The sequence below is a fragment of the Lacerta agilis genome, chromosome 18 (genome assembly GCF_009819535.1).
Source record: "Lacerta agilis isolate rLacAgi1 chromosome 18, rLacAgi1.pri, whole genome shotgun sequence".
In the NCBI taxonomy this organism is placed as follows: Eukaryota; Metazoa; Chordata; class Lepidosauria; order Squamata; family Lacertidae; genus Lacerta; species Lacerta agilis.
In genome coordinates, this window is record NC_046329.1 from 2,958,403 (window position 1) to 2,986,365 (window position 27,963).

At 48.6% G+C, this 27,963-nt stretch overlaps 1 protein-coding gene across 1 annotated transcript; it reads right to left on the reverse strand.

The window, feature by feature from the left end:
• On the reverse strand, positions 1–27,901 carry LOC117039582 (occludin-like). The gene is made up of 8 exons (XM_033136743.1): positions 27,764–27,901; positions 19,049–19,807; positions 14,547–14,705; positions 7,431–7,582; positions 4,722–4,931; positions 2,737–2,908; positions 1,992–2,033; positions 1–1,279 (listed from the first exon to the last, which is right to left on the reverse strand). The coding sequence occupies exons 2-8, from the start codon at positions 19,727–19,729 to the stop codon at positions 1,178–1,180; spliced, it is 1,518 nt and encodes a 505-aa protein (XP_032992634.1). The 5' UTR covers positions 19,730–19,807; positions 27,764–27,901; the 3' UTR covers positions 1–1,177.
• Between the last annotated feature and the right edge of the window lie 62 nt (positions 27,902–27,963).

Consider the following 27,963-nt stretch of genomic DNA (forward strand, 5'->3'; position numbering starts at 1 on the left):
AGATGTTGGGAACATTAGGAATTTCCTAAGGAAGACCGGTGATGGGTTTCTCAGTACACCGCCTTCACTTGGGAAGGGAAAACAAGTTCTATGAAAACCCGGCAGAAATGCTGGCAAAAGGTTTCAGAATTATTCTTGGCTGCTGTTTAACTCCTATCGTTTGGGGTGGGTGGGAGCTGATTCAAGATTCACCTAATCATGGGTTGTTCAGCTGGAAGGGACCCCTAGGGTCATCTAGTCCAACCCCCAGCAATGTAAGGATCTTTTGCCCAATATAGGGCTCGAACCCATGAACTCATGCTCTTACCGATTGATAATCCAGGCACGGGAGATTGGTGAGCCTCCATCTTCACCCCTGGGCTGCGTTCTGCGCAAGCAATGCCTCAATGGCTACGCAACCCTTGTTTGAAGTAATTTTGTACAGTGCTTTTTAAAGAGCACAGGTTCAGGGTTCCATCCAGCTATGACTCCTTCGCAAAAGGGATGGGCATGGCCGATGTAGGACCATTGATTTCAGTGGGTCTACTCTGAATACATGGGCGATGGGAAAGGGTTGTGGCTCAAAGTCAGAGCACGTGCTTTTCATGCAAAACGTTTCCCAGCAGGCCTGGAGTAAGACCCCTGCCTGAGACGCTGCAGCATCGCTGCTGCCAGTCAGTGTAGGCTACACTAAACTAGATGGGCTGCAGTGGCTTGGCTCACGATAAGGTAGCTCCCACGAGAAACTCGCTTGCTTTTATAGGAAGGGCTACCTCTTAACGTTACAGAGCACCCACTTTGCATGCAAAGGGTCCGGGTTCAATTCCTGGCATCCCCAGGCAGCGCCCGATGTTCCTTGGGCTTAGCTGGGTACAACCCACGGTTTTTAAAAAATCTGTTTGGCACCCAAAATAAGAAAGCGCTCTGTCTAAATGAGGATTTGTAAGTTCTGTCTCTTCTCTTTCCTGGCTTCTTTTTTCTATGCATGTTCAGAGTTCCAGGGTCCCAAGAAAATGGAGTTGTTTTTTAAAAATGGTTTTGCAAAATTGGCACGGGAATGGGCAAAAGAGCTCATCTTGACATATGTACAGCTTGAAAGAAAGCATCCCTGCTTGTCTTGTTTTGGGGGTCAAATTCTGCAGAAAACGGGAGCGTTGGCTCTCCCCCTGCAGCTGCCTGCTTTGTTCCCCTGTCCAAGTTACGCCCGACTCTTGTCGTAGTCGCTGACCATCCGTTTGATGTGGAAGAGCTTGTTCCGCAGAGACTTGCTGTCCATTTTCTTGCTCTGGTAGTCGGGAGTCTGCGGCGTGAATTTGCAAGGAAAACGTTAGAATTTGCAAGGAAACGTTAGAAAACAAAACACAATTCACAGTATTCTCACTCGGGCCGCAGATTAAAATATATTTCTCAACCCGGCTTTTCATAGAATGGTAGAGTTGGAAGAGACCTTCCAAATGTCATAGAATTGTAGAACTGGAAGGGACCCCTGAGGGTCATCTAGTCCAACCCCCTGCAATGCAGGAATCTTGGGCTAAAGCATCTGTAAAACCAAATTCCAGGAGGCCACCAACTTGGGTGGATTCAGTTTCTTAGGAGTATTTGGCCACTGTGGGTGCTGGCTTGTTGTGAGTGCTGAATTCAGCAGCCAGCTCTTCTGATGTTCTAATGGAACCTCCAGGTTCAGATGCAGTCTATCTGGATTCCTAGGTTCTGATGGGTATTTGACCACTGTGAGGACAAAAAACAAAGGCTCTCTCTCTCCCCCACATCCCAACCCTCCTTTATTGCACAAGGGGCCTGTGGGTGTTTAGGGGCCACACACAGATCTGGATTTGGCCCTAAGAAGCGTAGATCAGGAGTGGTGAACCCACTGTCCTCCTGGTATTGCTGGCCTCCACCTCCACCACTCTGCCATCGTCGCTGACCATTGGGCATGCTGGCCGCTTCAACATCCAGAGAGCCACAGTTCTTTCCCCGGCCCCTTTTGGGAGGCAGAAAAATGTGTCACTTACGCGCTTCAGGTCCTTCAGCCGGTTGTATTCTTCAGCCACCCCCTGCGGGAGAAAGATGTCAAAGTCAGGAGAGTCCTGTATATAGAACCTCCCTGTTCATGAGCAGTCTATCTCAGTGTATCTCTGAGAATGCACTCTCAAGCCCTCTCTGTTTTCACCATCCTAAGTTCACATTTCCACATCAGTCTGCAATCATTATTATTCTAGAGCAGGCATAGGCAAACTCGGCCCTCCAGATGTTTTGAAACTACAATTCCCATCATCCCTGACCACTGGTCCTGTTAGCTAGAGATGATGGGAGTTGTAGTCCCAAAACATCTGGAGGGCCAAGTTTGCCTATGCCTGTTCTAAAGGAAGCCCTGGGGGGAAGGTGTCCGATCCCAGTATCCCTGGTAGAACAAGAGACTCTTAATCTCAAAGTTGTGGGTTCAAGCCCCACGTTGGGCATTAAGATTCCTGCCTTGCAGGGGGTCAGACTGGATGATCATTGTGGTCCCTTCCAGCTCTACGATTCCTCCTGCAAAGCAATTTCACCCAACAGACCCTGTTTCGCAAGGCAACCTCCCCCTGTATAATCCACCTTTGCCGTTTTCACGAATATACGAATTTATTCATTGACTGCATTTATATCCCAACTTTTTCTGTCTCCGCAGAGCTGAGTGCTGCCCATATTGCCTTTCTTCCTTATATCTACCCACAATCCTTTGCTCTGGGTGCAGGTGTGTGTGCGTGGGGGACAACCTACCTGGTACTGCAGGCTGTCTTCGGGCAAATGGTCCAGCTGTTTGCTCAACTGGTTAATCTGGTCATTGATGGCGTCCATCTCGGCGCACAGCACCTTGTACCGTTTGAGGTCGGCGTCAAACTCTTGCTTGTAGTCCTGGCGGACGCTGTCCGATATGATTGGCGGATACAGGCTATGAGGAATGGAAGAGAAACCCACACGGTGTGGGGTTGGTGAGGAATGCCTTGCTTTTAAAACATAACACATGGCCCTATTGTGGCGTGGCAAGCCTTTGAGAACAGCAAAGCGTTTGCCAACACAGAGGAAAACTTTTAATTTAGTCCCCCAAAAAATAAATCCTTCCAGTTGCACCTTAAAGGTAAAGGTAAAGGGACCCCTGACCATCAGGTCCAGTCGTGTCCGAATCTGGGGTTGCGGCGCTCATCTCGCTCTATAGGCCGAGGGAGCCGGCGTTTGTCCGCAGACAGCTTCCGGGTCATGTGGCCAGCATGACAAAGCCGCTTCTGGCAAACCAGAGCAGCGCACGGAAACGCCGTTTACCTTCCCACCGGAGCGGTACCTATTTATCTACTTGCACTTTGATGTGCTTTCGAACTGCTAGGTGGGCAGGAGCTGGGACTGAGCAACGGGAGCTCACCCCGTCGCAGGGATTCGAACCGCCGACCTTCTGATCAGCAAGCCCTAGGCTCTGTGGTTTAACCCACAGCGCCACCTGGGTCCCTAGTAGCACCTTAGAGACCAACTATGGTAAGTTTGTTCTTGGTATGAGCTTTCGTGTGCATGTACACGAAAGCTCATACCAAGAACAAACTTAGTTGGTCTCTAAGGTGCTACTGGAAGGAATTTTTTTACCGGAATTTTTTATTTTCTTTTAACTATGGCAGACCAACACAGCTTTGTTGTCCAGTTGTTCAGTCGTGTCCGACTCTTCGTGACCCCAAGGACCAGAGCACGCCAGGCACGCCTATCTTTCACTGCCTCCTGCAGTTTGGTACCTACCTGTAATTTTAATTTAGTACCTTCCTTCCCTTGACGGGGGCACACTACAACTAATTTTATTATCTGTAGCCCCCCCCCCCACCTGACTGGGTTGCCCCAGCCACTCTGGGCAGCTTCCAACACATATAAAAATACCAAGAATCCAGCTTTATAAGCTTCTCCAGAAGGTTTCAGGCTCAATCCCCAGTGGTAGGGCTGGGAGAGACACCCCTATCCATGAAATCCAGGGGAGCTGCTTCCAGTTAGTGTAGGCAATATTGAGCTGGTTGGACCTGTGCTCTAACAGCTTCCTGTGTTCATTTGAAGAACAGACAGAGCTCAGCACAGCATGGCTAGTACCTGTAACATCACCAACCCAACCTTCTTTCACCCACCTGAGCAATTTTGTCACTGTTGGAAAAGGGGGTGAAGGTGTGCAATGAACAACCATTCATATAACCGGTGATGGTAATAATAATAATAATAATAATAATAATAATAATAATAATATTTATACCCCGCCCATAATAAAAGCAGCAAGCATTAAAAACCTCCCGATAGAGGGCTGCCTTCAGAAGTCTTCTAAAGGTTGTGTAGTTACTCATCTCCTTGACGTCTGACGGGAGGGTGTTCCACAGGGAGGGCACCACCACCGAGAAGGCCCTCTGCCTGGTTCCCTGTAGCTTCTCTTCTGCCAGTGAAGGAACCACCAGAAGGCCCTCGGAGACGGATCCTGGTGTCCGGGGTGGAGACACTCCTTCAGGTAAACAGGGCTGAAGCTGTTTAGGGCTTTAAAGGTCAGCACCAACACTTTGAATTGTGCCTGGAAACGTACTGGGCGGAAACGTCACTGGAAGGAGTCTCAACAGTGACTTGGAATGGATGTCCAGAGGCAGGTGAATTTTGGCGTCGTGCTGGGTGCTGCTGAAATTTGAAAGGCCCAAACCCACCCCTGAGTGCCACACCCTTTGGGAACCACTGAAGCAAAGGTAGATATTGCGGCTCACCTCTTCCAGTCGCCCTGGTCCCGCTCGTCTCCGGACTCCACGGCCGTAGTGTAGTCGGTCTCGTACTGCGATTCCTCGAGTTCGGGGTTCCTCCTCCGCCTACGCCCTTTGCGGCCGGAGGGCTTGCTGGTGCTCTCCTGTGCGTTCCCTTCCAGCGTGCTGGAGCTGAAAGTCCAGGCGGGGTTGGCGGTCTGCGTGTAGGAAGGCGGGCTGGAGAGGAGACCCCAAGGTTACACGTGAGTAAAGCTGGAGTCAGCTGGGAATCAGAATCACAGAGTTGGAAGAGACCACAAGGGCCATCCAGTCCAACCCCCTGCCAAGCAGGAAACACCATCAAAGCATTCCTGACAGATGGCTGTCAAGCCTCCGCTTAAAGACCTCCAAAGAAGGAGACCACCACACTCCTTGGCAGCAAATCCCACTGTCCAACAGCTCTCACTGTCAGGAAGTTCTTCCTAATGTTTAGGTGGAATCTTCTTTCTTGTAGTTTGAATCCATTGCCCCGTGTCCGCTTCTCTGGAGCAGCAGAAAACAACCTTTCTCCCTCCTCTATATGACATCCTTTGATATATTTGAACATGGCTATCATATCACCCCTTAACCTTCTCTTCTCCAGGCTAAACATACCCAGCTCCCTAAGCCGTTCCTCATAAGGCATCGTTTTCAGGCCTTGGACGATTTTGGTTGCCCTCTTCTGGACACATTTCAGCTTGTCAGTATCCTTCTTGAACTGTGGTGCCCAGAACTGGACACAGTATTCCAGGTGAGGTCTGACCAGAGCGGAATACAGTGGTACTATTACTTCCCTTGATCTAGACGCTATACTCCTATTGATGCAGCCCAGTGGTGGCTGTCCTTTGGGGACTCATAGGGCAGAAGGAAGGGAGCTCAACAGCAGGGGGCGCCAGCGCTTACGACAGGCTTGTTAGCAATTTCACTCCTCCGAGGCTGCATTTTGTGATTAGTGGAAATCACGTGGTCTGTCTGAGAGGAAGCGAGAGAACTGGATATAGTCCTATTTGTATGTATTATGTGACGTACTTGCACTTTTCCCTGTTCTCTCTCGGAGCTGGATGAGAGAGAGTGTCATGATTCTGTGTCTGTGTAAAGGTAAAGGGACCCCTGACCGTTAGGTCCAGTCGTGGACAACTCTGGGGTTGCAGCTCTCATCTCGCGTTACTGGCCGAGGGAGCCGGCGTACAGCTTCCAGGTCATGTGGCCAGCATGACTAAGCCGCTTCTGGTGAACCAGAGCAGCGCCTGGAAACGCCGTTTTCCTTCCCGCCGGAGTGGTACCTATTTATCTACTTGCACTTTGACATGCTTTCGAACTGCTAGGTTGGCAGGAGCAGGGATGGAGCAACGGGAGCTCACCCCATCACGGGGATTCGAACCGCCAACCTTCTGATCGGCAAGCCCTAGGCTCCGTGGTTTAGACCACAGCTGTGTAATATACTGTAAATAAATAGTAGTTTAGAAACGGTGGCTGCCCTTTGGGGACTCATAGGGCAGAAGGAAGGGAGCTCAGCAGCAGGGGGCGCCAGAGATTACGACAGGCTGAGCCAATTCTGCTTTCGTTCCCATCCCATACCCTCCAAGTGTCCCGATTTTCCAGGCACAGTAGCGGAATTACTGAAGCTGTTCCGGTTTGTGATTTGATCCAGGAATGTCCCAGTTTTCCTTTCTCTTCCCCTCCACATCTCGGAAAGCAATTAAAAGTAGGGGAGAGATCAGATTGCCCCCTCCTGTCCTTTTTGGAAACGGGGTGTGTGTGTGTGTGTGTGTGTGTGTGCGCACAGATGCAGAAATGGAGTCCTATTTTTAATGATAATGAAATTCCTGCACTAAATGAAGCAAATGTTGAAGCTGGCATACGAAGTCCTTCCTATAATTTTGAAGGAACACTAACAAATCCGCCAGACATTGCAATGCTTCCGCAGCCAGCCAATTATTAGGAAACATGTGGAGTGTTGATCCCTTTATTGTAAATGGAGCCTCACGCTGCCTCCTCGGAAGTAAGCCCCACTGTATTAAATGGAGCTTACTCCCAGGTAACTGGGTAAAGACTGTGCTGCAATCCAAAGCATTTTTACTCAGAACTAAGTCCCACTGTGTTCAATAGGATTTACTCTCAGGTATGTACCTGGTCATTCTCACAGTTTCCATTGTTGTTGTTGTTGTTGATATCGTAGAATTGTAGAGCCAGAAGGGACCACGAGGGTCATCTATCCCAACCCCCTTGCAATGCAGGATTCTTTTGCCCGATGAGAGGCTCAAACCCAAGACCCTGAGATTAAGAGTCTCGTGCTCTACCACCTGAGCTACCCAGCTAATAGTGATATCAAATCCTACGAGCGTTTTTTAGGCGCAGAGTTAAACTGCAAGCGGGACCTGAACCCAAGACCTGAACGCACTCCCTTCCTGTGCCTGCGATTCAGAAGCACCACTGCTTCCAGCTGTGACGGCGGAGCCATCCTGGCTAGTGGCCATCCATAGCCCCCTCCTCCCCCATGACTTTGTCCGATCCTCTTTTACATCCATCAAGATCGTGGCCCGGTTGCTGCCTCCTGCGCCAGAGAGTCCCACGGTTTAACGATACGTGTTTAACCCTGTTTATTCCGCCACAAATCTAGCATTATGCAAGAGGGAGAAAAACAATCTCTATTCTTCACAATGCACCACTCAAAAGAACTCCATTTTCTCCACTCACCTGCTCTGGCTTTCACCTGGGTAGTAGCCATTCCCGGAGACCTTGTAGTTGTAGGGGCTGGCTGGAGCATGTGTGGGGCTCATTGGCTTTTCGGAGTAGTTCAGGGTTGCTGTCTCATCATGGGTGCTGGTCCCATCGGTGACATTCTTCACCTGCGAAAGGAACGGAAAGCGTTGTTTTGGGGCCAGCTGAAACCTTCCCCTGGATCGGGGCCCTTCTGGTTTTGCCTCTCGGGTAAGGATGGGCGAGTAATTCCAAATTTTCACATTTCCCTGCCACAACCTGGTTGGAGTGTTGGACTAAGGAGCTGGCAAACCATGGTTTGAATCCTCACCTGGGTGGGAACAGTCCCTGATTCTCGTCCTAACCGACCTCGCAGGGTTGTTGTGGGGATCAAATCAGGAAGGGGGGGAACCATGATATAAATGCAACAAATAAATAAGATAAAATTGCCCTCGCTGCTTCTGGTTTGTTTTTTTAATAAAAAGTTGCCATGAAAATTTGATCCTTATAGATAAAAAAGAGAGAGGTGGCTTTGCCCTTCCAGAATTAGAGATATATCATACAGCTGCTGCCTTAACATGGTTAAAAGATTGGATAGATCTGGAAAATCCCGAAACATTAGATTTGGAGGGGTTTGATAACCGCTTTGGGTGGCACTCCTACCTGTTATACGGGAAGGTAAGCGCCCATAAAGGTTTCTTGAACCACATTATAAGAAAGTCCCTGTTTAAAATCTGGACAAAACATAGATGGATGCTGGAGCCAAAAATCCCATTATGGACATCGCCAATAGAAACAATCACAGTGAGGAGGAAGAATATGCAGGGCAAATGGGCAAGATATAGAACATTAATAAAGGAGGAGAATGGAAATATTGTATTAAAAGAGTACAAAGAGATAAGTAATCAACTGACAGGATGGTTACAGTACTTCCAGTTAAATGAAAGGTTCAAGACAGATAAAAAGGAGGGAATAGCCAATAAAATATCTAAATTTGAGGCGCAGTTAATTCAATCTAAAGGAAAATACATTTCCAAAATGTACGATCTGATACTAGAATGGGAAACCAAAGAAGAACTGGTAAAAAGTGCCATGATAAAGTGGGCTCAAGATATTGGGCACAATATTCTCATGACGCAATGGGAGAAACTATGGAAAGATGACATCAGATTTACAGCCTGTATTAATCTAAGGGAAAATGTCATGAAAATGATATACAGGTGGCACTATAGCCCAGTCAAATTATCAAAAATGTTTAAAAATCAGTCGCCCCTGTGTTGGAAATGTAAAAGTAGTTTGGGAACGTACTTCCACATGTGGTGGGAATGTGAGAAAGTTAAGGAGTACTGGGGAAAGGTTCATAATGAATTAAAAAAACTTCTGAAAATCTCTATAAAGAAAAAGCCAGAAACCTTTCTCCTGGGAATACTACCTCCAGAAATTAAGACAGAAAAAAGATCATTAACAATGTATGCCCTCACAGCGGCCAGAATTCTTTTAGCGAGAAACTGGAAGGGAGAGAGTATCCCCACAATATGTGATTGGCAAGCTTTAATGACAGAATATATGCAGTTAGCGGCAATGACGGGAAGAATGAGAGGTCAATTCAAACAAAAAACACAAAAAGAATGGGAAGTTTTTATTGATTATTTAAACCAGTACAGTAACATCAAAATCTCCTGGCAATAGGAAGGTGAAATCTGCGTAGGTACTGAATATCAACATATCATTAGAAAGAAATAGAAGACTAGACCGGAATTTTGGTGCAGATTTCTCTGTATCCAGACACTTCTTCTTCTTCTTGTTGTTGTTGTTTTGCAAAGCAAGTGCCCCTAATAAATGCATTTTTTTAAAAAAAATTTGTTTATAAATGCATTCCTAGACACACTTCCCCCCAGTGTATGAATTTCTGTACAGATTACTTGGCCGCGGAACCGCATGACAAAATCTGGAGACGTGTGGATTAGGCCGTTTTAAGTCTCAACAACCCTGCAACAACCCTGTAAGGTGACAGGGACTAGTTTGCATGGTCCAACTCTGTCGGGGGTTCTTTAGCTGCAACGCCCGCACTGCAGGGGGTTGGACTGGATGACCCTTGAGGGTCCCTTCCAAGTCCACAACCCTGCTTTTTTCTCTTCCTGCTTTTTAGCTGCTTCTTCTTCATGCCAGGGTCTTTGCTGGGACCTCCAGGAAAACCTGCAGGCCGGATCACACCCATGGCATTTCCTCCACAGGAACAACATCCTGGGCTGCTTCTCTCTCTCCCCCCCCCCCTTTCCTCCTTTCCTTCCGGGCTTTTTTACAGAGCGACTACCACCTGGGGCTCCAGAGGCTTCAAAGGATCTCCTGCCAGTCTAAGGAAGCCGTCTGTCGAAGCTAAATCCAGCGAAATCATGCTGCAGAGTAGACCCAATGGAACCAACAGACATTATTCAGGCCCCATCTGCCCTATTGCATTTAAAGTAGCATTGTACCACTTTAAACATGGCTCCCTGCTCCCCCCCCCGCAAACAATCTTGGGAACTATAGTTTCCTTAAGGGGTGCTAACAGACTCCTCTTCTGCCTCCCAGAGCTACAGTTCCCAGAGCGGTTCAACCAGTGCTTTTTTTCCTTAAAAATTGTTTAGGGGTTACTCTCATTTTGACTCAAGAAAACCACCATTTTATAGTTCAAACCAGGGAAAATAAATATAGTAAATGGACAAAAGTACAAAGGTTCACAAAAAGTTCAGGGGTATGTGCACCCCTGTGTGTGTGTCCCCCCCCCCCAAGGAAAAAAGCACTGGCTTCACCAACCAATCCCTCTCCTTAGGGAATTGTCGCTCTGTCTGGTGAAGAGGCCGGATAGCTCAGTCAGTCAGAGCGTGGTGCTGGTAACGCCAAGGTTGCAGGTTCGATCCCCGCATGGGACAGCTGCATATTCCTGCCTTTCAGGGGGCTGGACTAGATGACCCAGAGGGTCCCTTCCAGCTCCACAGTTCTGGGATGCTATGGGAATCCAAGCCAGAGGTACATTTTCAAAGGCCGCAGATCACCAGATCTTCCAGCGAAGAGCGTGAAAACGAACGACCGTGTGAAGTCTGATCCGCCTGTGTGTCCTTGAGTTCTGAAACATCTTTGCAACTCCTTTCCTTGCATGCTGCGCCCCCTGCCCTGTGCTGTGCAGCCCGTGCCCCTGATTCCCTGCTTATCCCTGCCCCTGTTGTACAAGGAGTCACAGGATGTCCCGATGCATTCCTTATTCCTTATCTGTTCCGTGTCCCCGTGGGCATCCTTGAACCACGAGGAGGCCCCTTTGGCAGGGAGGAAAGACTTAACAGGCTCCTTTCCCTCTGCACTCTGGGACTGATCCCCTTCCCCAGAAAACGAGGCTGAATGATCTTAAGGAAGTGCAGGGGACAGCTCCCCTGCCCCCCTCCCACTCTCCTCCAGGATTTATTACAAGCTCTGTCTAGCAGATCTGGAACGAAATATCTCAGCAACAGTTGCTTTCAATTTCTTTCTTTTGACCCCCCAAGTGCTCAGTAGAAGCTGTCAAAATCTGCAGTCATTTGAAAACTAGGAACTTAAATTAAAAAATCAACACCTTTCATGCGGTTAACGAGTCTGTTTTGCAAAATTACAAAGAACGCACCTTTTGCGTTTTTTTAAAAATCTAAACTAAAGCAAGTTTTCTTGGATTTGCTGGAAAACATTTTCAGCACTTCCTTCTCAAATTCCTCCTTTGCCCCTCCCACCCACGCACACTCAGTAAGGATAGCCCATTGAGGTCTTTACTCTCTGCAAGGTACTGAATGACCGCTCTACGGTACAAGCAGTGCATGGCTGAGAAAGTATTCTGATTATTTCTACTGGGCCTGTGGGAAATTGCAGTCAAACATAGCTATGCACAAGCACTAGTTAGTGCATGAAGGGGTTAAGACCACAGAGGTGGAGTCCTAGACTCAGCCTTCTCTTCCTGTTCTCCCCCTCTCACCGAACGGAACAAGGCAGATGTGCCTAAGCGAGCTCCAAGCTTTGAGCAACCGTTTGAAGCTCTCCTCCTGTACTGTATTTTCTACCCAAGAGTATTTCGCCTGTGTTCTCCTTGCTGCTGCTTGGACGAACGCACAAATCTGACGTTTTGTAAGTAAAGCGTTTTAAACTTACTTAACCGCTGTGGTCTTTTCATTGCAAAAGGGGTAGAAAGAGAGGAGAGCGCAAATCTGACGTTTTGTAAGTAAAGTGTTTTAAACTTACTTAACCGTTGTGGTCTTTTCATTGCAAGAGGGGTAGAAAGAGAGGAGAGCGCAAATCTGACGTTTTGTAAGTAAAGTGTCTTAAACTTACTTAACCATTGTGGTCTTTTCATTGCAAGAGGGGTAGAAAGAGAGGAGAGCGCAAATCTGACATTTTGTAAGTAGAGTGTTTTAAACTTACTTAATCGTTGTGTTCTTTTCATTGCAAGAGGGGTAGAAAGAGAGGAGAGCGCAAATCTGACGTTTTGTAAGTAAAGTGTTTTAAACTTACTTAACCGTTGTGTTCTTTTCATTGCAAGAGGGGTAGAAAGAGAGGAGAGCTGTTTGCATGTATCCAAACAGGATATGAAAAGGGTTTAGCATTCCCATGCTATGCAGCTTTTGTGAGTTTAAACGCTGCTCCTGCTGCTGAGTAAATTGAGCCCCGCATTATGAATCCAGGCAACCAATCCTTTTGTCATTTACCCCTCCCCCCCACTTGTTTCACGAGGATTCACTATTTTCCTCCCCTAGAGCCATTGTGGCCACTAACCATCAAAACCCCTCTCCTCCAATCCTCTTTGAAGCCATCTTGCTTGGTGGCCATTTCAGCCTCCTGTGGGAGGGAGTTCTGCGGTTTAACTACCGTATTTTTCGCTCCATAAGACGCACTTTTTTCCTCCTAAAAAGTAAGGGGAAATATCTGTGCGTCTTGTGGAGCAAATGGTGGTCCCTGGAGCTGAATTGCCCAGGGGCCAAAAGAGTATTGTGCTTTTTATTTTACAAAGAGAAAAGGAGGTGTTGAAAGGACCCCGCTGAGCAGCTGAGCAGCAAGAGATCGGGAGAGAGATAAGAGTCCTTGCTCCCTTTCAGCCCAGGCCTCCTTTGTTGAATGTGCTGCAGAGGGAGGTTGTTTGTTTCCCCAGCGACATGGGACTGGCTGATTAGATTATCTGTCTGGAAACTAGAAAAGGCTCCCTTTCTTTAAGCTGCAGAAATGTGAGTTGAACCCCATAAAAATGGGGCTTTTCCTCTTTGCTTTTCCTCCTTTGCAAAAAAACCCCTGCAAAACCTTTAGCTGATCCTAAAAAAACAGGGTTGTTCCCTTTGCAAAAAAACAACTGCCAAACCTTTAGCTGATCCTCAAAAAAACCCAGTGTTTTTCCCTTTGCAAAAAAGCTGCAAAACCTTTAGCTGATCCTCAAAAAAACCAGGGCTTTTCCCTTTGCAAAAAAGCTGCAAAACCTTTAGGTGATCCTCAAAAAACCAGGGCTTTTCCCTTTTGCAAAAAAAAAGCTGCAAAACTTTTAGCTGATCCTCAAAAAAACAGAGCTTTTAGAGGAGCGAAACCAGAAAAATTTTTTTTTTTCTTGTTTCCTCCTCTAAAAACGAGGTGCGCCCTATGGTCCGGTGCGCCTTATGGAGCGCAAAATACGGTATGCAATCCGAGGTTTATTATTGTGCTGTGAACAAGTGGGGGCAAGGAGGCTTTCCCACCCCTCCATCATGAGGGCCACATTCCCTCGAGGAAATCTTTCTGGGGGCCACTCAGCAACTCACTGCCTGGAATTATCTCCAATGGAGATCCCTGGGGGAGAGCAAATCTGTGGCACTCTGCATGCGAGGTGGGGGCTGTACCATCCGAGAGTTATGGTACAGGCCTCTCTGCTTTGGTTTGGCATATCTACAAACTCTACTCCTGACTCGGCACTCTTGAGGCTGCAGAAGTTTGAGGTCCGTCTCGTCCAGCAATTTGCTGCAAGGATTTCAGCAACTGGGGGGGGGGGTTTCCTTCCGCCTCCCCACCCCTCCTGAAATTGGGCAAAGGTTTCTCGGAGTTGCTCTCTTGCTTTGGGGGTGCCCCAAGCTGCAGGGTGTTTGGCGGGCGTGAATTCTCAGAGCATGAAATTGTGCGTAAAATGTGCAACCGGGGGCCTGGTTAATGATTGACGCAACCGAAACCAGAGGGTATCGCAAGCAAATAGCGCAGAGCGAGAGTCTCTTTCAAACACACGCAGATTTCCCTCCCTGTTGAACGTCGCAGGCCGAAATCCCACCAGGTGACGCCTTTGCAAAACAATTTAACAAGAGGTGGTGACGTCCAGCGACTTGCATGTTTTTTTTAAAAAGGATTGGTTTTCAAAGAGGGAGTCTCTCCTAGCCCTGCTTGGGGGCTGAACATGGGACCTTGTGCACAATCGTCTGTGGAGCTGTAACCCTACTTTAAAATAACGTAAGCTTCTAGTCCTCATGGGAGATTTAATAGGAACACAAGAAGCTGCCTTCAGAGAGGGGGTGTGGCCGGAGGAGAGGGTGTGTGGCCGGAGGAGAGGGGGTGTGGCTGGAGGAGAGGGGGTGTGGCCTGAGGAGATGGTGTGTGGCCGGAGGAGAGGGGGTGTGGTCTGAGGAGAGGGGGTGTGGCTGGAGGAGGGGGTGTGTGGCCTGAGGAGAGGGGGTGTTGTCCGAGGAGATGATGTGTGGCTGGAGGAGGGGGCGTGGTCTGAGGAGAGGGGGTGTGGCCTGAGGAGAGGGGGTGTGGCCTGAGGAGAGGGGGTGTGGCCTGAGGAGAGGGGGTATGGCTGGAGGAGGTTTCTGAGGGCCAGACGGAGAGATCAGGAGGGCCACATTTTAAAGAGCAAAAGAGCCACCCTCCTAACAATGCCGCTGTGGCGGAATGGGTCAGTGCGTCTTTCTGCTGACCAGAAGGTTGGTGGTTTGAGCCCACCCAGGAACAGCTGTGGGTGGGATTCCTGCATTGCAGAGGGTTGGACACTAGATGACCCTTGTGGCTCCCTTCCAAATATACAATTCTATGGTTCTGTGGTCCCATTCCAGCTTTTCAGTTCTATGATTCCTGGAGGTCCCCTCAACAACAGGCCTTGAACCCCACACTCACCCATTCCTCCACGTTGGGTCCTTCCTGGAACGCCAAGGGCTTGTCCCAGTAGACGTTGGGCTTCCCATACTGCCAGATCTTCTGGCGCGTCTTGTGGGCGAAGAAGCAGATGACACAGAGCAGGATCACGAGGAGGAAGCCACAGACGATGGCGATCGCCTGTTTTTTTGTGGGGGGAGAAGCCGGGGGGTGGGAGGAGGAAGTGTTTATAGCATCAAACACCAAGGTTCTCAGCCCTGGGAGATATAACAGCACATTGGTCTCTGAGCACGTGCAGAGCACATTTCACTCCCCCCCTCCCCATATTTGGGATGCACATAGATTTGGAGACGTGACTATTCTTTTACTTGCTAAAATGTACACCCCACTTGATTGTGAAGAAAACAAAGCAAATCTCAAAACTGCACACAAAAAAGATGCAATTAAAACGTTAACAACAACAACAACAACAACAACAACAACAACAACAACAACAACCTAAGACTTTCAGGAAGCTAAGATGACAATAAACTAAAAACAGTTTAGAACTCACATCAACTTCTCTGAATATATGGGCAGGCTATTTTTTAAGCAAGAAAGTTTTCAGGTGCCGAAAGGAGCACAGCAAAGACGCTTCATAGAATCATAGAATCCTAGAATCCTAGAGTTGCAAGAGACCCCAAGGGCCATCCAGTCCAACCCCCTGCCAAGCAGGAAACACCATCAAAGCATTCCTGACAGGTGGCTGTAAAGCCTCCGCTTCAAGACCTCCAAAGAAGGAGACTCCACCACACTCCTGGGCAGCAAATTCCACTGTCAAACAGCTCTCACTGTCAGGAAGTTCTTCCTAATGTTTAGGTGGAATCTTCTTTCTTGTAGTTTGAATCATTGCCCCGTGTCCGCTTCTCTAGAGCAGCAGAAAACAACCTTTCTCCCTCCTCTATATGACCTCCTTTTATATATTTGAACATGGCTATCATATCACCCCTTAACCTTCTCTTCTCCAGGCTAAACATACCCAGCTCCCTAAGCAGTTCCTCATAAGGCATCGTTTCCAGGCTTTGGACTATTTTGGTTGCCCTCCTCTGAACACGTTCCAGCTTGTCAGTATCCTTCTTGAACTGTGGTGCCCAGAACTGGACACAGTATTCCAGGTGAGGTCTGACCAGAGCGGAATACAGTGGTACCATTACTTCCCTTGATCTAGATGCTATACTCCTATTGATGCAGCCCAGAATTGCATTGGCTTTTTTAGCTGCTGCATCACACTGTTGACTCATGTCAAGTTTATGGTCTACCAAGACTCCTAGATCCTTTTCACATGTACTGCTCTCAAGCCAGGTGTCGCCCATCTTGTATTGAAATCAATCGGCAGGGAGTTTCAAAGTTTGGCTTCCGCCGTGCTCAGTGGGCGAGTACTTACAATTGTGAAATGGGTATTTTATATGGCACCAGTAATAGGGTCGGTTCCGCAGAATGAAGTGGCCAAGGGGGTGAATATGGGGCAAGGTGACCTCTCAGGTAAACGAAACGAGGTCATGACTCATAGGAAAAATGTGAGACGCTCTGATTGGACCAGAGTGTAGCTGGTACCCACTGCGATTGGGAGGGTGGAAGGCAAAGGAGCCCAATACTAGGCGGAGCCAGAGTCAGTGAAAGGCGGAGCCAGAGCCTGTGAAGGGCGGGGCCAAATGACACTCATTTTCTCCCACTCACTCCCAAGTGAGAGTGAGTGGGAGCTGATTGGCTGAGAGCAGACTCGGGGGACACAGCCCCATTCTCCCTAATGGTTCAGCTCCATCTGGACTGTCACGAGTCCCCCATGGCCGTTCGCCCTGCATTGGGTGCGGATCGCACCCAGACACTCTTATCTTATCTGCCCCACTGGGCAGTTTCTGGGTGTGCCCAATTTAATGGACCGGTTGTTTTGCTGCCCAGCCCCGAAACCGACCTCTCCGATTTGTCCTTTTGCTTTGAAACAAAAATAGGTTCCTGGTGTTTGCTTTTAAACCAGCCCGTCTCTTTTTCCTGGGGCTTTTTAAATAATAATAATAATAATAATAATAATAATAATAATAATAATAATAATAATAATTTTATTTATACCCCGCCCTTCCCAGCCAGAAAACCGGGCTCAGGGTGGCTAACATCAATTAAAATCACAGCAAGAAACATAAAAACGATCAATTTAAAATAACAGATTAAAATACAAATTTAAAAATTCAATTAAAACTGCAGGTCTCAATCTCAAAATATCCCACCAATAAAAGATGAAGCGTAAATATTAAACAGAAACCAACCCAAAGGCCAGGTGGAACAGCTCCGTCTTGCAGGCCCTGCGGAAAGATGCCAAATCCCGCAGGGCCCTGGTCTCTTGTGATAGGCTGTTCCACCAAGTCGGGGCCAATATTGAGAAGGCCCTGGCCCTAGTTGAGGCCAACCTAACGTCTTTGTTGCTCGGGACCTCCAAAAGGTTATTATTTGAGGACCTTAAGGTCCTACATGGGACATACCAGGAGAGGCGGTCCCTTAAATACGAGGGTCCTAAACCGCATAGGGCTTTAAAGGTCAAAACCAGCACCTTAAAACCTGATCCACCGGGAGCCAGTGCAGCTGGTAAAGCACTGGATGAATGTGGTCCCGCGGCAAAGACCCCGTAAGGAGCCTCGCCGCGGCATTCTGCACCCGCTGGAGTTTCTGGGTCAGTTTTAGGGGCAGCCCCGCGTAGAGCGAGTTACAATAATCAAGTCTGGAGGTGACCGTCGCATGGATCACTGTGGCCAGATCAGGGCCAGCATCTCTGAGCAATACAGAAAAGCAACAGAGGAGAGGTAGCTGGGGCAGAAGTTATCAAGGCCTCCTCACATACCCAACTCCCCCCCCCCCCAATCCTTGCTCTCTGGGAATCTTCCTCCAGCCAGAAAAATGGGCTTCTGAAATCCTACAGGTGCCATCCAAACAGTCATGAGGTCTAGCAACTTGCCTGCATCAAGACGAGCGCCAAAAGGCTGAGGAGAATGAATGGAGGGGGAACCAGCAGCCCCAGGGATGCTGTTGGACTCCAACTCCCAGAAGCCCCCCAGCCAGCTGTCCCCCAGTGGTCAGGCATGGTGGAAGAAGTCCAGGCATATCTGGAGGGCATCAGGGTCAGGGAAGTTTCCTTAAGAGCAGGGATGGAGGCTCTCCAAATGTCTCTGGACTACAACTCCCAGAAACCCCTGGGTCCAGCATGGCTGGTAATCCTGGACAAGGTCATCCTCCACGGGCCAAACTGGACCCCCTCTCTATCTTTTGCTCATTCTGCTGGGAATTATAATTACTATTATTAGCTAATTTTATTGGTTTGCTGCTTCTGCTACTTTTTTTTTGCCGTGGTGACTCACAGAACGACTTACAAAAAACAGCAACGTACACTCCTTAAAAGCGGGGGGCGGGGGGAATACATCAAAACAGCCCACCCACTCTAAAGGGCCATGTAGATAGCTAAAAGCCCAAGGGCTGTGTGAAATGGAACGGATTTTGTAGGTGCTTGAAAATATCTAGCATTGTGTCAGGGGAGGGGTGGGAGGGCACCAGCTGGGGAACCCCCAAGGGAACCCCCAGAAGAAGGGGGCTCAGAGCCTGAGGATTTGGGGCGGGACAATGGCAAGTGGTCAGAGGGAGAAGAGGGAGAAGCCACAGGAGGAGGAGGTGTCAGAAGCTGAAAGGGTAACAGGGTTTCGTGAGCAGGGAGAGTCGGTAGCTGAGAGAAGTCCAGGATCAGAGGCAGGTTGGAGAGGACAGGTGCAAAGTGTCAGAGGTGAGGCAAGCTGTCAAAGAAGTCAGGGGTCTCCCCCTCCTGCCGCAACCAGCTCCCCTCCCCTCTGCTCTCCCAGAACCAGAAGAGGCATGAAAAGAGCGGAGGGGAGATAAGCAAGGTGAAGAAATCTCAGATTGCTTCGGAAAGACCCAGGAGAGGAGGAGGAGGAGGAGACTTAGACACTCAGGTGTGGGAAGGCGTGGACCTCCAGTTCTTGCAACTGACCTACTGGGAAGAGCTGCTGTGATCAGTAGGCCTGCGCCGTTCTGGTTTCTTTGAATGAAAGAGTTGACTTCACTGAGAGTGGTGGTTTTTTTTAATTGCTGGCCTGACTCTGGCTGCTGACGGGATGGCGCCAGGCAAGCCACTCCGGGGAGAGTGTCCCACAAATGCGGAACCTCCACAGGAAAGGCCCGGTTTCCATGTTGCCGTCCGAAGAAGAAGAAGAAGAAGAAGAAGAAGAAGAAGAGGAGTTTGGATTTGATATCCCGCTTTATCACTCCCCGAAGGAGTCTCAAAGCGGCTAACATTCTCATTTCCCTTCCTCCCCCACAACAAACACTCTGTGAGGTGAGTGGGGCTGAGAGACTTCAGAGAAGTGTGACTAGCCCAAGGTCACCCAGCAGCTGCATGTGGAGGAGCAGGGAAGCGAACCCAGTTCACCACATTACAAGTCTTCCGCTCTTAACCACTACACCACACCGGCCCTCCGGACCTCTCTTACCTCCTGAGGGTCCACCATGCAGTAGTGGTAGAGGTATTGGTTGGCGTAGACCCCCGTGGTGTAGACCGAGTTGCACATGGCCAGCATGGGGTTGACGTAGTAGTTGCTGGACATCTGAGACCGCGGGTTGACGCCCACGACGTAGACGATGGAGGCAATCAGCATGACGAACGCCAGGATGGCGCACAGAACCAGCACCACCAGGTAGAACCTCCGGGAGCGAGAGCCGCCGGACTTGGTGAGGCTGGTGATGGCGAGCGCCAGCAGGGCAATGAAGCAGAGGATCGACATGGCGAGCATGAAGCCGTTGGCCGAGCGCGGGTTGGCCATGCCTCCGTAGTACCCCATCCCCATGCCCATCCCTCCGTAGGTGCTCCCGCCGTAGACTCCCATGCCTCCGCCGTAGTAGCCGCCCATCGAGCCCCCGTAGCCGTAGCCGTAGCCGTACTCCCAGGCCAGGGTGGAGGCCACGCAGGCAAAGATGGTGACACACAGGAGGACCCCCATGCCTTCCAGGATCCTCACGACCCCGGGGGGAGAGTTCCACTTGTAGAAGTGCTGCGGGACGTCCTCGATGTAGTAGGAGCCCGGCGGAGGGGAGTGGATGTCGTAACCGTAGTCCTCTCCGGGGGGCCCATAGCCGGTGGGCGGGCTGTTGTAGGGCTTCTTGGTGCTATACATGCTTCGGGGTGGGGTGGGGTGGGGCTGGCAGCCAGAGCGTCACGGGCCCCTGGGAAGGACCTCCGAGGAGGAGGAGACCTGGAGAGGAACACAAAGGGACATGCCTAAGCATCTCTGAGAGCTTTTTCATTTGGGCAAGTGAAGGCGATTACTAAGGCATGTTTGAATACACAGCCTAATAATAATCATCATAGAATCCTAGAGTTGGAAGAGACCCCAAGGGCCATCCAGTCCAACCCCCTGCCAAGCAGGAAACACCATCAAAGCATTCCTGACAGATGGCTGTCAAGCCTCCGCTTAAAGACCTCCAAAGAAGGAGACTCCACCACACTCCTTGGCAGCAAATCCCACTGTCGGACAGCTCTTACTGCCAGGAAGTTCTTCCTAATGTGTAGGCGGAATCTTCTTTCTTGTAGTTTGAATCCATTGCTCCGTGTCCGCTTCTCTGGAGCAGCAGAAAACAACCTTTCTCCCTCCTATATATGACCTCCTTTTATATATTTGAACATGGCTATCATATCACCCCTTAACCTTCTCTTCTCCAGGCTAAACATACCCAGCTCCCTAAGCAGTTCCTCATAAGGCATCGTTTCCAGGCCTTTGACCATTTTGGTTGCCCTCCTCTGGACACGTTCCAGCTTGTCAGTATCCTTCTTGAACTGTGGTGCCCAGAACTGGACACAGTATTCCAGGTGAGGTCTGACCAGAGTGGAATACAGTGGTACTATTACCTCCCTTGATCTAGATGCTATACTCCTATTGATGCAGCCCAGAATTGCATTGGCTTTTTTAGCTGCTGCATCACACTGTTGACTCATGTCAAGATGTTGAATAAGACTGGGCCCAAGACAGAACCCTGTGGCACCCCACTAGTCACTTCTCTCCAGGATGAAGAGGAGCCATTATTATTAATAATAATAATGGCAATCAATTACAAAAGTGTATTTGAATACACAACATAATAATAATAATAATAATAATAATAATAATAATAATAATAATAGATTGTTTTCCCAGCAGGAACTCGCTGGAACTGAGGTGGGAGGCATTCATGGTGAGTTCCAGCACCTCTAGAAAATAATAATAATAATAATAATAATAATAATAATAATATGGTGTCACCCATCTGAATGGGTTGCCGCAGCCACTCTGGGAGGCTCCCAATGAAATACATACAGATTTTAAAAGGTGGTGGATTTATTATTTATTATTTGTTCCCTGGTGCAGTGGGGTCAGCAAGGTTGGTGGTTCGAGCCCACCCGGGGCAGGATTCCTGCGCTGAAGTGGGTTGAGCGAGACGATCCTCTGGATCCCTTACAACTCTACAATCCTATTTTTCTATTAAGAAAAAAACCGCGAACCGACGTGGAAACATGGGTAAGCTGAACTTCCATGAGGGAGAAACGCCCTTCTGGAAATTCAGCCGCGTTTTAGCATATGCATCTAGATTCAGGCAGGTAGCCGTGTTGGTCTGACGCAGTCAAAAAAATAAAAAATTGCCCAGTAGCACCTTAGAGACCAACTAAGTTTGTTCTGGGTATGAGCTTTCGCGTGCATGCATCTGAAGACAATTTTTTATTTTAGCACATGCAATTTTGCTTGGCGAACACATTTTCTTTTTGCAAGGCTACTCTAATTCATTTTTCAGTTTCACTGATATATTGTTCCAGTTACAGGTGGGTAACCGTGTTGGTCTGCCATAGTCGAAACAAAATAGAAAATTCTTTCCAGTAGCACCTTAGAGACCAACTGTGTTTGTTCACACACACACACACACACACAATGCATTTTTGTACACCTCGCTTTGCTGCAAATTTGGAGAGGTGCAACTTCTCAACGACAGTGGTGTTGCTGTTTTCACGTATTGTTTCAAAAACGAGGTGAGTCGGTGGCCCTTTGAATGTTGAACTGAATCAAGTCCCTCCTCCTCCCACCCCCAAATCCCTGCTTGGAGATGCCAGAGACCCTTTCCTCCTCCCAGACCCTTCAGGCACTGGCCATTGCCTCCCCCACCCCCACAGCATAGAGCATTGGTCAGATTGAGACCTGGGAAACCGGGGTTCGAATCCTCCCCCTTGGCCACGAAGCCCACTGGGTCACAGCAGCAGTGCTTCTTACAGCCTAACCTACCTCACAGGGTTGTTGTGGGGATTAAACGAGGAGAGGGAGAAAACCACGTCCAGCCCAGCCCAACTTCTTGGAGAGAGAGAAAAAGGTGCGGATACAAATGCAGCAAATAAGTGAACGGAAATCCCGAGCGCTGAGCCTGATGGTTGCAAGAAGGGGGTCAATTATCCTCTCCTCCTCCTCCCCCTGTGGCAGCTCAGAGCTCCCCAACCTCACAAAAGAGTTGCTTGCAGTCTCTCTTACCCCTGCCAGCCGACCTCAGCCCCAGAGCGCCAGTCGGGCTGCCCCCTCGGGGTCCCTTTCCTTCCTCTCTCTCCGGCACCTGGATCCCAAGGCCGTTCCTTGTAAACAAAAAGCGAGACACCGGAGCCCAGCTCTCGCCTTTCACCTGCTAAATAAATGATCCTCTTGCTCTTGTTTGCGTCCCCCGCTGTCGTGCGCCCAGCGCATGCCAGGACGGGAGCCGTCTCAGAATGGGACGAGGCTTCCTCCCCAGGGACTAGCGGCCGGAGACACCTCCCAGCATTCAGAAGTTCCTTCCTTCCTTTCTCTCTCTCTCTCCTCCAACCCTCCACCAATGGAAGGAGGCACAACGGGGGCCTTCCACTGACTGAATCCTCGAATTCGGCCTCCGGACAATTCGTCTTCTGGGGCCTGGTTTTTGTCAAGCAAGGCTGTGCAATTAAAGGCCGTTCACAAAATTATAGCCAAGGTTGTGGCAGCGTCCTGTCCAACATTTCTCTGATGGAAATAAAGTGGTCCCTTGGTTCTCAAACGCCTTGGTACTCAAACATCTTGGAACCCAAACACTGCAAACCTGGAAGTAAATGTTCCAGTTTGCGAACTTTTTTTGGAAGCCGAATGTGCTCCGTTTTGAGTGTTACGCTTCTGATTTGAGTGCCGCACTTCCGTTTTGAGTGTTACGCTTGAGGTCTGTCTGTTTTTGCTATTTATTTTGCGTTTTCGTTTTTGCGGCTCTTTTTTTAAAAAACGAATGTGTGGAACCCAGTCCAGCTACTGATTTGACTGACGAATTGTGTGACTGCAGTACATCGATTATTGCTTTCATTTTATGGATCAGCGGTCTCGTTAGATAGTAAAATTCACGTTAAATTTTGTTTTTTAAAAGTCTGGAACGGATTAATGCATTTTGCATTACTTCCTATGGGAAAGCGCACCTTGGTTTTGGAACGCTTCGCTTTTTTTTTGCTTTGACTTCTGGAACAGATTAAGTTAGAGAACCATGGTACCACTGTAGGAAGCTCCTCCTGGGTTTGATGTCCTGGCCCACATGGATATCATCTACACATCTAGCTCGGTCACGTTGAGCCAATAGCAAACCTCTCCGCCTCACCTACCTCACAGGGTTGTTGCAAAGAAAAAAAAAGAACGTGCGAGGGGAGGGATTGTGTGCCTCCCACGGACAAATGGATTTGAAATAAAATTTTAGCAGAAAGCTGGCTTGAGTCCCCATCAAGGAAAAAGGTGGGAAATAATAATAATAATAATAATGGTGGAAATTGTGAGAATGACCAGGAAAATAGCAGAGAAAGAGAGCAGAAATCCTGAGGGTGAGGGGTGGGTGTGTGTCTCACTTTGCCCTCCCGAAATGTTAGAGGGTATGTGAATTTGTCTACTCCTCTCTTAATGCCGCCCAGGTTGTTGGCCATCGCTGCCTCCTGTGGCAGGGAGTTCCACAGTTTAACCATGCTCTGCATGCACTTTCTTTTACCTGCCTTGGTTCTTCCAATATTGGATGCCCACCAGCTCTGGTCTTATGAGAGAGGGAGAAAAACCTCTTCCCTATTCGCTTTCTCCAGGCCACGCACAATTTTGCTTGCTGGAGGAGACTCTTGAGAGTCCCATGGACTGCAAGAAGATCATACTTATCCATCCTTAAAGAAATCAGCCCTGAGTGCTCACTAGAAGGACAGATCCTGAAGTTGAGGCTCCAGTACTTTGGCCACCTCATGAGAAGAGAAGACTCCCTAGAAAAGACCCTGATGTTGGGAAAGATGGAGGGCACAAGGAGAAGGGGACGACAGAGGACAAGATGGTCGGACAGTGTTCTCGAAGCGACTAGCATGAGTTTGGCCAAACTGCGAGAGGCAGTGAAGGATAGGCGTGCCTGGCGTGCTCTGGTCCACGGGGTCACGAAGAGTCAGACACGACTGAACGACTGAACAACAACACCATGTCCCCACTCACCTTTCGTCTAAAACTAAAACACCGCCAACTTTCTTCATAGGGGAGTCTCTCCATTGCTGCCTAAGAACAAGCCCCGCCGAATTAAATATGGTTTACTCCTGAGTAGACGTGGTTAGGGCTAAGGATGGATCTGTCGCTTTCGGTTCTCCCAGTTCCAAAGGCCACATTTCTCTCCCAGCCTTGAGGCCTTCCAATTTACTGGCGTTTGGAATTTTTTCAGTTTGAGAGAGAGCACCGAACAGTTCCTCCACGAATGCAAACTGGCGATAAGGAATGTTTCTTTTCAGACCTTGCAAGCTGGGCTCTCCCCCCGACCGCCTGGCCGAGACTCGAGTTCCCAAAAGGCAACAATCCTTACCCAGAGAAGGGAACGATTTGCCAAACAATGGGTGCATTTCTGAGAGCTCGAGATACGCTCCCTGAGCTTGTTTGCAAGCTGAATTCCTTGCAGTTGCATGATTTTCCTTATGTATGTGCATGCCTGGGTTTTAAAATTTAATTATTTTTAAAAGATGTCTTCCGTTCTGCTTTGCAGCCCTTGGATTTCTGAGCTGCTTGCAAGCTTTGTGGTTCAGCATCAAGTTTGGCAAAAGCAAATGAGAAAAGGATAATCAAAACTCCCCGTTTTAAAAAGTCGCTCAGAGTGTAGAAGGGGCAAAATTGGATTTTGGGTGGCTGCAACTCAGAGCGTGGGTGCTCTGTTTAGGGATTGTATAAAGCACTTTCCCTGATTACTTTCAAGCTGGAATCTCTCCCACTGATCTAGGATTCTAGTCCTCATTGAGTTTAAATAGGGCTCTTTGCCCCCCTACACTGACTGGCAGCAGCTTTCCAGCATTTCGGACTCCGTTTGTGATATATTTTTATAAGTCGTGAAAACTCAACAGCATTTTTAAAAGCACGACTTGTTCCTAACATACACATTTTGGATGCAATTTATGCCCCATAGACACATTTTTTTTTTTGCAAAGCAATTCGCTTAATAGAATGAATTCTAATGCTTTTTTTAAAATAAAAAATTCTTTGGTACATTCTGCCCTCATATACACATTTTTATATGCACTACTCAGCTGGAGAAGGAAAACTCTGGCCCTCAACCTCAGCTGCCTTGCAGGATTTCTTCAGAAAAATAAAAGGCAAAGGAGTTGTTGTTGTTCAGTCGTTCAGTCATGTCCGACTCTTCGTGACCCCATGGACCAGAGCACGCCAGGCACTCCTGTCTTCCACTGCCTCCCGCAGTTTGGCCAAACTCATGCCAGTCGCTTCGAGAACACTGTCCAACCATCTCGTCCTCTGTCGTCCCCTTCTCCTTGTGCCCTCCATCTTTCCCAACGTCAGGGTCTTTTCCAGGGAGTCTTCCCTTCTCATGAGGTGGCCAAAGTACTGGAGCCTCAGCTTCAGGATCTGTCCTTCCAGTGAGCACTCAGGGCTGATTTCTTTAAGGATGGATAAGTTTGATCTTCTTGCAGTCCATGGGACTCTCAAGAGTCTCCTCCAGCGCCAGAATTCAAAAGCATCAATTCTTCGGCGATCAGTCTTCTTTATGGTCCAGCTCTCACTTCCATACATTTTGTTGTTGTTCTTCCGTCGTTCAGTCGTGTCCGACTCTTCATGACCCCATGGACTAGAGCACGCCAGACAGTCCTATCCTCCACTGCCTCCCGCAGCTTGGCCAAACTCATGCTAGTCGCTTCGAGAACACTGTCCAACCATCTCATCCTCTGTCGTCCCCTTTTCCTTGTGCCCTCCATCTTTCCCAACATCAGGGTCTTTTCCAGGGAGTCTTCTCTTCTCATGAGGTGGCCAAAGTCTTGGAGCCTCAGCTTCAGGATCTGTCCTTCTAGTGAGCACTCAGGGCTGATTTCTTTAAGGATGAATAAGTTTGATCTTTTTGCAGTCCATGGGACTCTCAAGAGTCTCCTCCAGCACCAGAATTCAAAAGCATGCATTCTTCGGCGATCAGCCTTCTTGATGGTCCAGCTCTCACTTCCGTACATTACTACTGGGAAAACCATAGCTTTAACTATAGGGACCTTTGTCGGCAAGGTGATGTCTCTGCTTTTTAAGATGCTGTCTAGGTTTGTCACTGCTTTCCTCCCAAGAAGCAGGCATCTTTTAATTTCGTGACTGCAAAGGAGTAACCCCCCCCCCCAATCCAGAGTGGAGTCTGTAAAGTGTTTAGATGGTGTCTTGTACGCCTCCTTCCAGCAACTCCTGCAGCCCAGCTGGTGCCAAATGTCTTGCTCTGCTTTCCTTTGGACCCCATCAGTGAAGCCAAGAGGGGGGGGGTCTTGTCACCTGGGCAGCCCAGAACCTCCAGACACGCGGCCCAGACTTGCTCCCCAGGGACATCACTTGAGTGGTTTAAATTCACCCCTGGAGGTGCACTCCATTGTTTCTCAGATACCAACAACAGCAACAGCTCAGCTGGAGAACTGCATTGCAAAATTTGGAGGTGTGAAATTTTTTGCAACGCAATTAACCCGTATTAATTGCCTTCACACTCGCACAAAATTTTATTCATGTATAACATTCCCTTCATTAGTTTCAATGGGTCACAGGAACGTGATCCACAGGAGCCTTGGGCCCATCGACCTCATTATTGCCTGCGCTGACTGGCAGCAGCTCTCCAGGGTTTCGGACAAAAAGTCTCCCCCAGCCCTATCTGGGGATCTGAACTCGGGACCATGCGAAACAGGTGTTCTGCTTAGTTCCCTCGGATGCTCCCCAAATTGTAGCATTATGAGAGGGGGGGAACGCATCACTCTGACCACTAGGGAAGGGTGAGGAATCTCATTTTGCATTTAAACAGGAACCTACTGAATTTTTTTAAAAATGCCTGAACCGAATGACAGCTGCCCTTCAAAATTAAAAACCTATCCAAATTTTGCAACGTGGCTCTCTGGCCAAGGAATGTCGTCGTCCGTCTACCTGCCACCCCAAAGGCATATAGGAGCTTATACATCTACATAAATATATTAGTTACAGGTAGGTAGCCGTGTTGGTCTGCCATAGTCAAAACAAAATAAAAAATTCTTTCCAGTAGCACCTTAGAGACCAACTGAGTTTGTTCTTGGTATGAGCTTTCGTGTGCATGCACACTTCTTCAGATACACTGAAACAGAAGTCACCAGATCCTTAAATATAGTGAGGGAGTGGGGAGGGGTATTCCCACCACCCTTCTGAGTAATACCCCTCCGCACTCCCTCACTATATTTAAGGATCTGGTGACTTCTGTTTCAGAGTATCTGAAGAAGTGTGCATGCACACGAAAGCTCATACCAAGAACAAACACAGTTGGTCTCTAAGGTGCTACTGGAAATAATTTTTTATTATAAATATATTAGTGAAAGCAATATATCCAAATGCCATTGTCTACCACTGGGTTGATTTCCCTAAAAGAAAAAAAAAGATAGAAAGTTCTTGTCCTCATTGTTCTAAACAAAGGAAGCTTCCTTCTACTGAGACAGACCCTCGGTCCATCTAACCCAGCACTATCCACACTGACTAAGCTACACCCTTATTCGAAAGCGTCTACTCTGAGTAGGGCTTAATGGCACGCAGCACCCCTCCGTGCACCAAGACCCGCAAAGTTTTAGCTGCAAAAAAGCAAACCCTCCCTTTCTGGATGATTTCATCGAGGGTGGGGTGGGCAGGAGGGGCACCCACAACACAAGTTTTTTTCTCTCTCTCTCTTACCTTGATTTTCGTCCCTCCTGGATCCCTGGCCGGCTCCTATTCCCTTGCCTCCGGGGAGCTCATGATTGCAAAGGTTACCTTAATCACCACAACTTCCTGTTACCTTTGGAGCAGTGAGTCATGTGACCCTCCCCCCCCACCACAACAACCAGAAGGTGTTGGCTGCAGAGGTGCCCCCACCCTGCCCGCTCCCCGAAGCA

Excerpts from the sequence above, each read along its gene's own strand:
- LOC117039582 (XM_033136743.1), bottom strand. The coding sequence starts at position 19,729 with ATGTATAGCACCAAGAAGCCCTACAACAGCCCGCCCACCGGCTATGGG. Across the intron at positions 14,706-19,048 it reads GCATGGTGGACCCTCAGGAG|GCGATCGCCATCGTCTGTGG; the intron begins GTAAGAGAGGTC and ends ACAAAAAAACAG. Across the intron at positions 7,583-14,546 it reads GACCCAACGTGGAGGAATGG|GTGAAGAATGTCACCGATGG; the intron begins GTGAGTGTGGGG and ends TTCCTTTCGCAG.